At 38.3% G+C, this 14,538-nt stretch overlaps 1 protein-coding gene across 1 annotated transcript in view; it reads right to left on the bottom strand.

Annotated features, from left to right (window-relative positions):
- Positions 1–14,538, bottom strand: part of PEPD (peptidase D) — a 222,121-nt gene that overhangs the window by 39,309 nt on the left and 168,274 nt on the right. The window contains exon 12 of the mRNA XM_005289912.4: positions 5,162–5,310. Within this exon, the coding sequence (XP_005289969.1) occupies positions 5,162–5,310 (149 nt within the window). The remainder of the gene's footprint in view (positions 1–5,161; positions 5,311–14,538) is intronic.

The raw sequence follows: 14,538 nt of genomic DNA on the forward strand, positions 1-14,538 counted from the left end.
TCCATTTAAATATGCCTATATCTTCGTTAGTTTTGGAGGCAGAAACAACCTATTTGGGAGTACTCATATTTTAGGTGAAAGTGTATGAGAAGATATTTTATTAGGATACTAGTTCTGCTTGTCCATTGGGGCTCTTAGCACTGCCCATTATTGTGCTTTCCTGAAACTTCTCACTTTAAAACCTTTCTTTCAGTTGCTTACAACTTTGCCAAAGCTTAATTCTTTGGGTTAAAATTTTCCATCTAGGGTGACTGCCTCCAGCTGTTTATTTTATTTTATTTTATTCTATTTATTTATTTATTTTGAAATTTCAGTCAAAGTGTCTCAGTCATTTCTGAGAATGAGGCTAGAGAAAGATATATTTTGTCCTTGTTAAAAAATTCTGGAGACCTTTTCTTTGAGAAGCTCTAGTGCCCCCATGCATTGGAGCAAGGATTTGAAATGTGGCAGGAGGTCTTTGTGTTAGGAATGGGCCTTTTGCTGTTCAGAAAATCTACCCAAATTTGGCCAATTTAGCCTTTGAGAAAATTGCAGCTTGCACATGCTCAGTCAAGAGTTGAAAGAGCATGCAGCTAATTTCCCTGAAGATTCCATCTGCAATGAGCAGGGCCCACGTTAGACTTGCTGGGGCCCAGGGCAGAAACTAAGGAGTGGGCCCCGCCACCCAGGGCCAAAGCCGAAGCCCGAGCCTCCACCCGGGGTTGAAGCCTGAGCCACCTGGTGTCTCTGTTCCCCCCCAAAAAACGTTCCTCTGCACTCTCCTAGGAGAGTGTGCCCCCCCCCCACCAGCTTGCAAACCTCTGCTTTAGTGTGATTTAGTTCCACTTTTAGAGACTACTGTAATATTTGCATTACATTTACCCACAGTGACTGTGTAGATGTGTTGTAACTTAGCTTCGTAGGGCCCCAGGCAATTGTCCTGCGGAGGGTTAGGCCAGGTCTGTGTCCAGACATTGGAACTATAAGCAGAGAGAGACTTTCTCCTGTGCTCTTGGTGTGGAGGAAGCTGCCTGATTCAAATGCAAAGGTGACAAGAATACTCTGAAAAATCATGTCTTAGGCTTCTCAAACCCAAAATTAATGGATACTTTTGACCTTAATCTCTCTGCCGCAGTTCCCCATCTGTAAACCGGGGATGATACTACCCCTTCACCTCACAGGGGTGTTATGAAAATAAACTAGTTAATATTTCTGAGCACTTAGATATTATAGTGATGAGCACCACTGAAAAGCCCATGAGGAAATTAATAATTATCTCTTCAGAGCAGGTGCAGCAAATAAAGCATGGGGCTATACACTTAATGAGGATAAACAATATATAATAGTTGCTCATTAAATGTGCACCATCCATAATGTGCACTTAATGAGGCAGGGGGTCTGTGGCAAAAATTGTATGTGACCATGTATCTGTATATATGTGTGCGTATGCATATTAAGATTTGTATTCGAGACACAGATATTTGAAGCGAATACCTGATGAATCATGAAATAATTAAATTATGTAAATTTCAGTACTTTATATATATATATCTGTCCCCATATTTCCCTTCTGATTTTTTCCATAGATTTAGCTGAGATGGTTATGAAACATTAAGAATATAACATAAGTAGAAATGCAGTTTCTTTCCATTGCTATTTTTGGAATATTTTATCATTAACCTATCAAGAAAATGGATACAAATGTCTGCTCTAATCCCATGCAAATGTCCCTTTTTGAATCTTTTCCCCACAACTACTATTCTTCAAACTTTCATTTTTAATCAACAACGAAGTTACATTTTTTTTCTTGGTAATATAGCTATCGTCAAGTGGTTCCAAAATTGTTGCTTGTGCAATAGAATTGAATATGCCTTTTTTCCTACAGATCAGTTTTGTGGCATAATCGCTGTTGCACTTGAGTTACAATTCCATCACGATGGTTTCTCAATTTGCAGAACATAGTATTTGCAACCCACAGGGATTTTTCCTGTTTTGTTTTTGGATTGGAAGCTAGGATATACAAATTTCTGAATTATATGTATTTTGACCCACAGAGAACAGAGTCAAATTAATTCTTTGCTACAATAGAATCTGAAGCTTTGGGAACCTTCTGAAGTTATTCTTTAATAGCAGATTAGATTTAATAGAAACAAACAGAAGCAAAATCAATTTTCAGAGATGTTATCACTAGCCTCATTTGAGGGCCAAAGTTTCAAAAGTTAATTCCTAAATTGCACCAGTAAAAATCCCGTGCACACTATTTTACAGTGCTAGCTTTCTTTAGCAGCACATATTCTCCATAAAGATGATGTGATGTAACCAAAAACAGCATTTATTTGATATCTTTATATAGTAATAACTTCTTATTTTTATTATCATAGTATCTAGAAGCCCTAGCTATATAGTTCTTTACTGACATCTCTAACTTTCTGAAAAGGCTAGTCAAAGTCCTACTTGACCATATGCCAGCAAGCAAAATCAATCGAGGACCCAGTTCTACAACTGGAGAGAAATATTATTTTCTACAGAAAAAGTAGCGGCTGATTTTTGTTGTGTATGTAAATTCTTTTTCTGGAGCCTGCCACATTAGGGGTTTGTAATCGTATGGTTTTCTTTGCATAGTGAGTAACACTTGGAAATGGAGGTAGAAAAAAAAAGTAAAAGTGGAATGAGCAAGGACTTTCAGGAGCCAAAAAAGGCTGATTGAAATATGCTGGAGCCTGGCTATATTTAAAAGACCTTTGAATTGACAAGTTTTTTGCTTCCTGTTTCCTAGTAGGCAGAACTATAATGCTTTATTTTTTTTAGGCGGAGAGAAGATAATTTCTGTTTATTTCAAAATATTATAAAGATTACAGCTCTCTTCCTCACATTTTCATTCCTCCTCTATGATTTTATTGAAATTATTTTATCAAACTGTAGTCAACACAAGAGTTTTTATTAGAACTGGTCAAACAATTTAAAGGGACGTTTCTTTGGTAAAATGGCCTTCTATTTGGAAAAAAAAGTTTTTGATGATAAATCCTCAAAAACAAAGTGAGGTCTCCCACTCATGACATCCTCTCTCCCCTCAAGTTAAAAGTAGGGTTGGGCAAATGAAAACTTTCAATAACAATTTCAATAATGTGTTTGATATTTTTAAAATTAAAAAAACGGAATAAAAGAAAAATGTCAGTCTGTTTTGTATACTTCAAAATCGAAACTTCAACATTTTAATCAAAACAGGTTTTATTTTTCAACAGCTCTAGTTTTCATGCATGTTTGTAGAACACAGGTAATCAGTGCTTCTGCAAATTCTTTTCACTTAACCGCCTTTATGACATGCTCCCACAAAATTTTCAGCGTTAAAGATTATTAGGAGCATAATGTGGCCAGGGAAGAACACATCGGAAGGGAAAAAAGGGTAAAGAAACCCACGAGGTTCTGCTCTCAGAGCTTCCTTCATGTTTACTGTTTAGGGAAAAGGGTTCAGGAGCTGCTGAGGAGGTAGGGTGCAACAGCCCTACAAACTCCCAAACGGTTTTGTCTCTACAGTGGAAGATTCTGTATTTTCATGGAAACATCCCATGATCACAGTTACATGGATGCATCATAATATTTTGGTGCATATTGGCAGCAACATCAAAACCAGTCTGCCGCACATGCATTCAACCTGCTTTATGTGCCACTGTTTGCGATTACCAGCCTCAAAAACATACAATAAATATATTTGCACCAATATTCCAACTAGTCAAGAAGCTAAAAGCAACATGATGTTTTCAGGAAGAACAATAAAGATTTGATGCCAAATATCTGATTAGCAATATTAAAATTTAAAATAACTTCACCTGGAAGGCTGTTTAGGGGTTTGGTACATTCACAATGCTGGCTGAGAACCTGGCAAGCAGTTTCAGAAATATAACTTAATTTTGTGACCTTGTTAAAGTAAACGGGTAAATTAATTCAGAAAATCTCTATATTATTATGAGCATAACATTGCTTTAGGTTTCAACTCCCAAAACTAATAAGCAACATACTAGAAATTAACTTTTTCAATACATATTAAATGAAGCAATTAAAGCTTGCAATAAAATGTAGAGAAAAATATAAAGACTGGATGGAACCAGGACTTTGGGGGGGGGGGGGGGGGAATTAGAAAGTTTATGGAGTTTGTACATTATTATTAAAATGGCAAATATCTAGACTTCAGATCCAGATAATTATAGCTTGAAGTGGAACAATAAAATCGTATCTGGATGTGCAGCACTTATATGTGCAGCTAGCTTGCATAACAGGGAAATAACATGTTCTAACTGACAAACTAAAAAGCTTCCCCACTCTAAGGTCTGGTGGTTGAAAGCTAGCAAGGTAATGTTAAAGGAGAAATGTACTTTGTGCATTAAGTACATTCTCCACTAAAGTTAGTCTATTACTAATACTTAGAAATGTTCAAGTACCTTCACCATTAAAATATTCAAGCTCACAATAACAGTTAGCTTTAAAAGCATTTAGCTCTAAAAGCATTTATTTGCTGAACTGAATGAAAACAATGACAAAAACCAGATTTTCACTGCAGTGTTTTCTGCAATTACTCAGTGCGGATGCTTCAACTATGAAAATGTACAATTCGCTAGATGAACTGGCTCACATTCAATTTATGGACACAATGCATAGTATTCAATAGTCCGTGTTTTCTGATGCCCTCCAAGGTAATTAAGTATATTCCCCAATACATATTCACTCACGTTTTCAGCAAAAGTTTTCTATTTAATTAACATGGAACCTACAAAAACTAAAATGCTTGAAATAAACTTGCGTATTGCCCAGTTTTGAACCTTGCAATCCTCACTAAAATCCCCACAAAATGTTGCCAATTTAAATTGATATAACAACCACCACTGCTACCTTTAAGGTATTCAGAGAAAAATGAATATTAATTAATACAGAAATTTCTCAACGTATGTTATTTCCTGACAATACTGTGCTGGATGGGCAATATATATGATAATTACTATGCTCCACTAATAGCCATTTAAACTTAGCAATAGGACTCTCACCATACAAATTTTATTTTTATTGAACTATGATCTGGTGATCAGTTTCTTGCTTTTTCCAACCCTTTGAGTCCCACCATAATTGTTTTGACAGCTTGAATGCTCCCATTAAGCTTGTCAATTTCTGTTGACATATAGCAATCTTTTACCTGGTTTGATTGCCTTCATTACAGCACGAGATGACTTAAGCACTGCTTCATAGATGGCCCTCTGGTCAGGAGTGAACTTTCCATTTGCTGGAAAAGTGCAGGTAATGTCAGAAGCATAGCAGTAATATTCTCCTCCCATGTCAAACAAGCTGAAAAGAAAGGGGGGGGCGAAAATGTGAAAAATGAAATGCCAGAGGAGTAGTAGTAGTACTACAATAAACATACATTTCTTTACATTCCTGGTTTAAATAAAGCCAGATAAGGCCAAAATTATCATCACCTGAAAGCGCTGTTCTGTGACCTAAGTGAAAGTTGGTAGTTGCACAGTATTTCCTTGTAGGCAGGTATCCACATCATAGAGAACATGAACAGGCAGGCACCCTTGCTGGGAATTTCAGCACAGGGTAAAAAGAATGAATGGGGATAAAGGCAGTTCCTTTAGAAAAAAGATTTAATAGATAGCAGGCAGTCATGGCAGCCTCTCAATTTATAGCTCCTCTGACAAAATGGGATTTTTTGGTGATTTTTTTATGAATCCTGTGTGCACCTCAGTTTCCCGCTGTACTTTGCAATGCTATCCAGTGGGGTGGTGGTAGAGAAGGGCTCTCAGGGCATCCCAAGAGACACGAGGGTGTGTGTTGCCTTGCTGTCTGGAATGGGTTATTAAGGAACTGTCTGGAACCTGCTGAAACCAACCCATATCAATGCAGAAAAGGAAAGAGACAATGGGAAGCCACAATGACCAGATCATGTCCACCTACAATCAATGATCAAGAAGAAGGAGGTTTTCCCTTCACCTCTCAGCAGGGTAGCTGAACAGAGACCAGCTCGAACGAAAGGACTGAGAGGTGACAAGCAGGGTATAAAGAGGGGGCTTCTGGAAGAGGCTAGCTGCTCTCACCTGGGACTGACAAAGGGCTCAGAGAAGAACACTGCCTGAAATAAAATCCATTACAGCTTGACTGGTGGATTGCTCTGGCTTGGCAGAATGGACTATGTCTTAATGTTTATTTCTCTGTGCTAACATAAGGAATTCTGATTCTGTGTTCCAGTTGACTACTAAATCCTATTGCTTTAGAAATGTTTCCTGGTGTCACTGCAAATACTTGATGAGGTAGATTGGTCCCTGAAGAATATAAATGTCTCTGACCAGGAGCTCACAGTGTGAAGCAGAAGTGTTTGTGCCCAGAGACTCAGTCTTGGAGGAGGTGAGGCTGCGTGGCCTACCCTGAAGGAAAAATGAGACCTTCTGCAGTCTGTATTACTGAAGGGATTCCTCCAAGAGACTGTTTAAAAGCTAGAGTGTAGCACTGATCCTGTGGATCTGTGACAGCCCATATGATCAATTTTTCAGATGAAGAAACATCTACTTGTATCTCACTGAAAAGAAGCTAGGGCTTTCCAGGGAGGCCAGCCCCAAAACTTAATAGAGTATTGTTAATTAAACTATGGCCATTTGCATCTAATTGTCAAAATCTATTTCTTGTTTAAACTCAATTTCTCTGTTAAAGGTTGAATGACATTGCTCTGAACACGCATGTCCCTTTAGGACAAATTTGATAACAAATGTGTTAAGAAACACATCTGCATTTTGAGATGAACCAACCAGAAGAGAGCATTTAATGCATCTTTCTGAATCAAAAAGACAGAAAACACTGGAGATTTTTCTTTTCTTTTTTAAGCATTTAATAGGAACAGTTTTACTGGGCCAATAAACCTTGCGCTGCCCTTTGAGAAACACATTTATTCCACATATGAATCAACCATTTACCATTTTAGGACTATATCTTAGCTGCCATAATTCTTGCTGATTTCTAAGTGGTACTCTGTGTCCTTGTGATAGCCAGATTACACATTTGCAATACTATGCCAGTACAAGCCTTTCTGATACGGCACTGCCTCAGTTTCAGCAAACTCAAAATTCAGCAGCAAGGCTTATCACCCTCAATCATCATCCATGTAATGGGTGCTCTCTCACAATCAATATAAGACTTTGTATGGTCTCGACCCTTAGCACTTGAATTATCTCCTCATTTCCCATGTAATGAGCCACAGTTGGATATCTGCTGATATATGTCTTCTCACTGCTCCTATGCAACAATTACTCTCTAACAATATGGATTTTAGAGCTTTTAGCTATTGTGTGTAAAGTTACTGAATTCTCTTTCCCCAGCAGTTCACAGTGGAGTCAATTAAACAAAATACATTTGTTCTATTTTGCTTTTTTTTCCCTTTTGTTTTAAAACTCAAATATTTTAATTTACATTATCTGTGCAATGCTGTGAGGTACCTTGATATAAAGAGCAATATGCAAGCTCTTTTATTATTATACAACCAAAGAGGAACATCTCTAGTTTCAACAAACATTCACCCAGTGGGCTTCAAGTGTTACACACTTGTTAAGTGTCTATAGCATCTCCTTCTATAATAGCCAGAGCCCTGTATATTCCACAGCACAATGGGACCAGACTCTATAGCAAGCACCTTTAAAATCTGCAGCATTGTCAATTGATAGTATCTCCATGAAACAGAATAACCTTCATTCCAATTCCATTCCACCCCAAACATATATCATCACTATGGCTCACAATTGAAAATACTCAGTCATGAAATATTTGTCAGTGATTATTTTCAGCAATTATTATTTTTGATGCTAGGTGGTTTTTTTTGAGCTGTGTTCTCCACATGCTGGGAGAGAGAGGAAATTATAGTAGACTCAGTGATTCGTCTTTTCAGCTCCCCATTCATTGGCTGCTGCTTTATCCTCTAGGCAGCCTACCTGCCTAGCCTGCATTCCTGGCTCCATGACCCTTTCCCTGGTTCTATAGAACAAGTGAAGGGAGAATGCACTGTAATATAAATTAATTAATTCTCCTTTGTGGAGAAAGTTACAGAAGAGGCCACTCGCAGGCAGGTCTCAGCAGGGCAGGGAGATAAAACAAAATATTGGATGCCCGTCCAATGCAATAAATGCATAATTTTGTTGTATCTTGGAAAAATGTCACATTCCATGGCCACACAATCCTGGAGGCCAAGGGATACCGGGTGACGTGACTGGGGCAGTTATCATCTATCATCCATCTTTCAGGAACTATGAAGGTTCAGGATGGACACTTATAACCTCAAAAATGTGAACTCTTTGCAATCATAACTATTAAAAACTTGTTTTTAAATGGATGCAGGGCTTCTGGAGCACAAGACATTTGCTGTAGAATTCATTCCCTTGCCAACATCCTTGATTTTGTGATCATGGAATAGAGAGAGCCCTGATCCACCAAACAAAAGAAAAAAACATTTGAACATATTAAATTAAATTAGAATCAACTAAGTATTTGCCAGAATTAAATATGAATCTTTTAGGTGGAAAATGTACTTAAGAGTCATTAATGTACACTCTGAGGGTGAAACCTGGCCCCATTAAAGTCAATGGCAACATTTCCATGAAGTGGAAGACTCGGCACACCACTTTTGAAAGGTTGCCGACCCCTGGTTTAGCTGATATTCTGGCCAAAGAACTCCTGCTGACTTATGCTGCATCTCCACTAGGGGGCTTGTGGCTAGCTATAACCACGTAAGCTCTATAACTATAAATCAAGTTAAATATATTTGTACTAGAAGCCACTGACATAAATTAAAGTTTGTGCTTTGATATTCTGGTTCTATGAAAGTTGCTGTAAGGGAGGATATTTATTTTAATATTAATAATGTAAATAACTTGCTTTGTAATAACTTAATACATACATTATTTGACTAAATCTGCTCCATTCTTTTGTGACTATACAAAAAGCTGTAATAAAAATAATTTATAGAAAGATGATACTAGAGATACCAGATAAGGCCTATTTCAAATCACTCAAATGACTAAGAAGGTCACACCAGCATATCAGAAGGGAATAAACAAGTGCTGTGTGGGAAAGACGTTACATACCCACTGAGACTGATATCATCAAATATGGAAAGCAAGTACATATTTGCCAGGGTCTCAAATCTTGTGGTTAGAGTATAGTGAAATAATTACAGTATGAGTTAGTACCAATCATAATCCTACTATTAACATCTATATTGAAATTCATAACATATGACAGATTGTGTGTTTTGGTTTGCATTCTACAATGCAACAGTTCTGGTCCTACAAAAGACAAAGTACGTTTTGCCATTGTAGGGGAAAATAACTATTAAAGGGTAATATTCAAAGGGAAAAAATGGTGCGTTCCCTTTGATTCTTTATGATGTATGGTTTTAAGTTTGTTTTCTGCTTGTTTTTTAATCCCAGAAATATCAGATCTTATTTTCACTGTTTCAGCTAATGGCCCCCAATGGAGGGCCACAGAAACGAAGCGAGAGCTCAGCTTTAATTGAAAAAATGGGAGTGCTGAATCATTAACAAAGATCTCTCCTGCTAAGAGTTTGTGAGATGTTTAAGTTAAATAGGTTTTAATGAAAAATAAGAGGTATGAGATTTTCAATAGTCTGACTACAAATCAATTGCTTATTTAAAAAAAAAATTAAAATGTCATAATCCTACAAATTCTCTATTTGCATAGGAGGTTTTGAAGAAACAAGTAGAATTATACAAGCAAACTTACTTACAGTTTGTCTTTATGTATCAAATGAGCAAATACCCCATTTATTTTTTCTTTATAAGTCACCTTAAAACACTGAATCAGAACAAAATAGCCCAATTCTCTAGCTCACAGAGGACTATTTTGAGACCTTAACTTTTGAGATAACTAGGGACAGATGGCTATACCTTGTGTTAAAGTGCCTTGTGGCTAAGCCAATGAATATTCTATATCTCCAATTAATAAATGAATTATAATTTAACTTTAATACAATAGGTTAAAACTGAACAGTCATAATTACTACTTAATGTTATATTACAATAGTGCCCAAAGACCAATCAGGCACTGTACAAACATATACAAAGACGAGGTAAAATAGGTTTCAACAAAAAATAAGAGGCACAAGATTTTCCATAGTCTGACTAAAAATCAATTGCTCATTTAAAAAAAAATTAAGATTAAAATGTCATAATCCTACTAATTCTCCACTTGCTGTACCCCAACAAGTTTACAGTCTAAATGCATAAATCAGACTGTAAATCCATGCTCTGTGTGGGCAAACCTCTGTGTCCATGCAGGACCCCATTGAAGTCAATGTTGCTTTGCCTGGATGCAAGGGTCCACCCATGTGGAGCCACTTGTAGGATCTGAGCATTGGAAATAAAACTCCGGTTTGGAAGATTCAGCTATGAGGATGTAGGCTCATGTTATTTAGGAAATTCTTGCATAGCTAATCATTAAATTATTCTGTGCATGTGTACATATATACAAACACATGATATTTTCTAGATTATACACATTAATTAAAATGTGAAATATATTTTTAAATATAAAATGTTTATTGAAGAATTAAAGTTGTAGAAGAGAAACCATTCCCACAACACAGAGTAAAGACAAGCAATTTCACTATTATTTCACAAAATGGTAATTACATACGAGCTCAAACCAAAACCCAAGATCAGTAAAACCCACAACATTGCTGAAGCTGGATCTTATATTTATGGTTCAGGCTCATTTCTAAACAGCAGCAAACTAGACAGCATATACATAAAAGTGTTGGCAGATGGAGAAATTGTTTGATGTGATTATTAATATTGTTCTCAGTAAAAAGGTCCCATGTTCTTTAGGGTTGCATTCTAGATAGTACTGGACCCTGAGTGTGTGAATCAATCCCCAATTCAGAGGACAGAAACTAAACATTTAATTTTGTGAAATTCAAATTTTCATAGTACTTGGGATTTTCAAAGACGCTCAACATTGGCCTAATTCTGCTCACATTGAAGTCAATGAAAGTTTTACCACTGACTTCAATGTGAGCAGTTAGGCCAATACTGTGTTCTTATTAAAAACCTACCTACCAACTATCTGAACTTTGCATTGTCTCATACATTCAACCTTGTAACAATTTTAGAGCCTGAGCAGAAATTATTTCCCCTCTAGTCACATAGATTTTCTGCATTTTTTGGTGATTTATTCTTATATTTTTACCACCTATTAGATCTTACGTGATAACAGATGTTTGACCAGTTACAAATCTTTCATAAAGAAATAAAATTCTTGCTTTGAAAGAGGAAAGCATTCAAGTACTTATCCTTATGTATCAAGTACTTTTAATGTATTAGGATTAATTATCCTCCAGTTTGTGATATATAAAGCTGTAATGTTGCTAAGGAAAGGCTGCGCTGACTCAGTATAATTACAATTCCAGAGGCATTCCATAATTTCCATAGATTAATAGGTTTCAATAAAGGCAATTAGGATTTAAATACACCACAATCAAAATAGCCAAAAATCTTAAGTTTTTTTTTTTTTAAACATTACTGTCATCATAGAAATTTTCTGGGTTTCTTAAACCAATTATAATTACAATCACCAAACAATATTAATAAGGAAGGCTGGCTTTCTAAGATGTTTGGGTTACTGCAGAACTGAGTGATGGAAAAATCACCAAGTAGATGCTACACAGGAATGAAAGTTACAGACCAGGCGCTACCATTTGAGTAGGCTCTTGGGTTCTGGATAGCCAAGTCATGCAGTGTACGTCACAGTTATTTCCTTAATTGCTCACACCTACTTGGGAGGGCTGATGGCCTGATCAGACTTCAGCCAGTCTGTTGCAGGGACACCAGCAGCCTCCCCTTGTATGAGGGCTAAGGGCTGGAAAAGGCGCAGAGCTGTCTGCCTGCTGAACAAGATGTTAGACGCCCCAACCCTTCTTTTTCCAGCTTCCTTAAAGTATGCTTCCCCATAAGTCCACTTCCAACCCATTTACCAGGGAATTGTATTTCCTCAGTAACAAGCACCTGCACCAAGATCTGCCACACCTGCCACCTACTAAGTTGCGACATCTCAACCTAACCACCAGGTCCATGACCTGCTGTGAGGAAGATGAAAAAACCCAGCCTGCCTTGGCCAATCTGGAGGTGAGGGAAACATTTCTTCCCAGCCCCAAAAGAAAAAAGGCAACTAATGCCAGCCATAGCAGATCATAAAACTCAGTCCTGTTCTGGGTTGAGGGTAGTTGCTGCTGATCTGAGAGAGAGAGATCCCTCTGGAATGCATGAATGGTGGATCAATGCCTCCACCTGGTTTGGCCATTTCCTGTCCCCCCCCCTCCTGGCCTCCATTCAGGTGTGTCCCTGTTTCTCCTCCCTTAGGCCCCAAATGCAGGAAGGATCCTTAAGGGAGTATCATCCTCTTTTTTCCTGCTACCCAGGAAAAAAATCAGCACATTCAGTTGTGACAGAGCACACTGACCAGAGACTTTAAAAGCTATATTTTCAGACAGACACATGACTGCCCATTAAATATGTGCAACTACTGCGACTGTGTGTATGAATGCAGTATATTTACTGTTACTTAATGCGGCAATTGCATAAACACACTAGATCAGTGGTGGGCAACCTGCGGGCCGCATGCGGTCCATCAGGGTAAGCTGATTGCAGGCTGCCTGGGAACAGCAAAACGCGGCCACTGGGAGTTGCCGGGGGCCGTGCCTGCGGACGGTCAATGACTGCAAAATGTCTCGTGGCCCACAATCAGCTTACCCTGATGGGCTGCATGTGGCCCGCAGGTTGCCCACCACTGCACTAGATGCACAACTGTATGCCTATCATATTTAGCCTAGAGGACTTCTTGATCTACAATTTATTTTTAATAGTTTAATGCACAGTAACAAATGTAACAACACACCATACATTTAGTGTTCTGCATTTTCAGTTTTTATTTGGAGAAAAAAAAAGTGTGTGTGGGGGGGGAGTTTTTCAGTGTTTATTTTCCAAACATTAAAACCAGGATGAAATCAGGTTAAAAATAAAATCGAGGGGCGGAAAAAGAAAACCAAAAAGCTTTTGTAATATGCACATTTTACAATAGTATAATTGAAACTTTTTTTTAAATGTACAAAGGTATGCATTCTCTCTCTCTCTCTCTCTCTCACAGAGAGTAGTAGTAGTTTTTCCAGAAATCCTGGTTTGCATATGCTCATATAATTTTCTTCAAAATATCCTCACTCATGTTGAGCCTTTTGCGGTCTTGGAGGTAGTCCAATTTTGAAATATGCGTTCTGCATCAATAGATCCAGTGGATACACTCAAAGCTCACTCTGCCACTTTGCTGAAGTTGGGAAGTGTGTCTTGAGGACTGTTCCACAGTTTTGCATTTTCAGGGTTACGCAAGTTCATGTAAGTAGGAAATTCCCTTTTCATCTTTAGTGGCAAATGGTTGAAACGCTTTGTAATAACGGTCATATTCTACTGCAAAATTCACCTTGAGGAAGGGGTGCAACACCTGAATGACATTCCCAAAAGAATCTTCGGTACCAAACACGTCGGGGTTCAGATTACAGGCCACGGTCATCTCCCATTTCTTGCTGAGCATTGTGTTGAAAGTTTTGAATGCTTTTTTGGTTCTCTCATGTTCTGGCGTCGGAAGGATTTCCAGAAACAGCTGGTTTTTTTTTTTCATATGTTTCTCCTGCAGTTTTCGTGCTCAATTCAGCTGAGATTTTGGTTGTCAAGATCCAGTAAACATATGTGTTGGCAGTAGTCAGAGAAAACTCCAGTGTTTTCTGTGTACAGGGCCGGCTCCAGGCACCATCTTAACAAGCAGGTGCTTGGGGCGGCCAAGGGAGAGGGGCGGCACCTGTGGCAATTCAGGGGCGGCAGGTCCCTCACTCCCTCTAGGAGCGAAGGACCTGCCGCTGAGCTGCTGCCGCCAATCACGGCTTCCCCCCCACCCCCAATTGCCGCTGCCGATCAGGCAGCAGAAATGCTGGAGCCGGCTCTGTCTGTGTATCACACAGTGATTCCAAGTTTTTAACAATGAACACTACCTTGGTACGCAAAATCTGGCGATCATTTTGGTTATTTGCCAGGCTCTTCAAAGTTTCTGCTTTAGAACCAACAAACTTAGGATGATATAGGAGAGGCATTACCACAGTCTATGCATTATATTTACGACAGGCAGCAAAGTACAAGCTCATTTACTGATGTGGCACAACAGGAGTAGGTAATCAACACTCTGCACTCATCTCGCACCGTGTAAAACAATGCCTTCAACTTGTTTACATGCTTGAAAACAGCCCTGAATCAAACGATGCAAGATTTCACGTCTTTCATTTCTTCTGTAGCAGTAGCTGCTAACAGTGCAACATTAATCAGATGAGCAGGACTGGTAATATGTAGTAGCTCCAGTTTCTGATTGAGTTTAATCTCTTGTGCAAATTTAGCCATGTAGGAAGCAGAATCTGTGTTATGGAAACGTTTCCCCAAATTGGTTGGTACATCTCAAACATGTCAGTTAAAAATCAGACTA

This window comes from Chrysemys picta, chromosome 14 (assembly GCF_011386835.1).
Source record: "Chrysemys picta bellii isolate R12L10 chromosome 14, ASM1138683v2, whole genome shotgun sequence".
Taxonomy (NCBI): domain Eukaryota; kingdom Metazoa; phylum Chordata; order Testudines; family Emydidae; genus Chrysemys; species Chrysemys picta.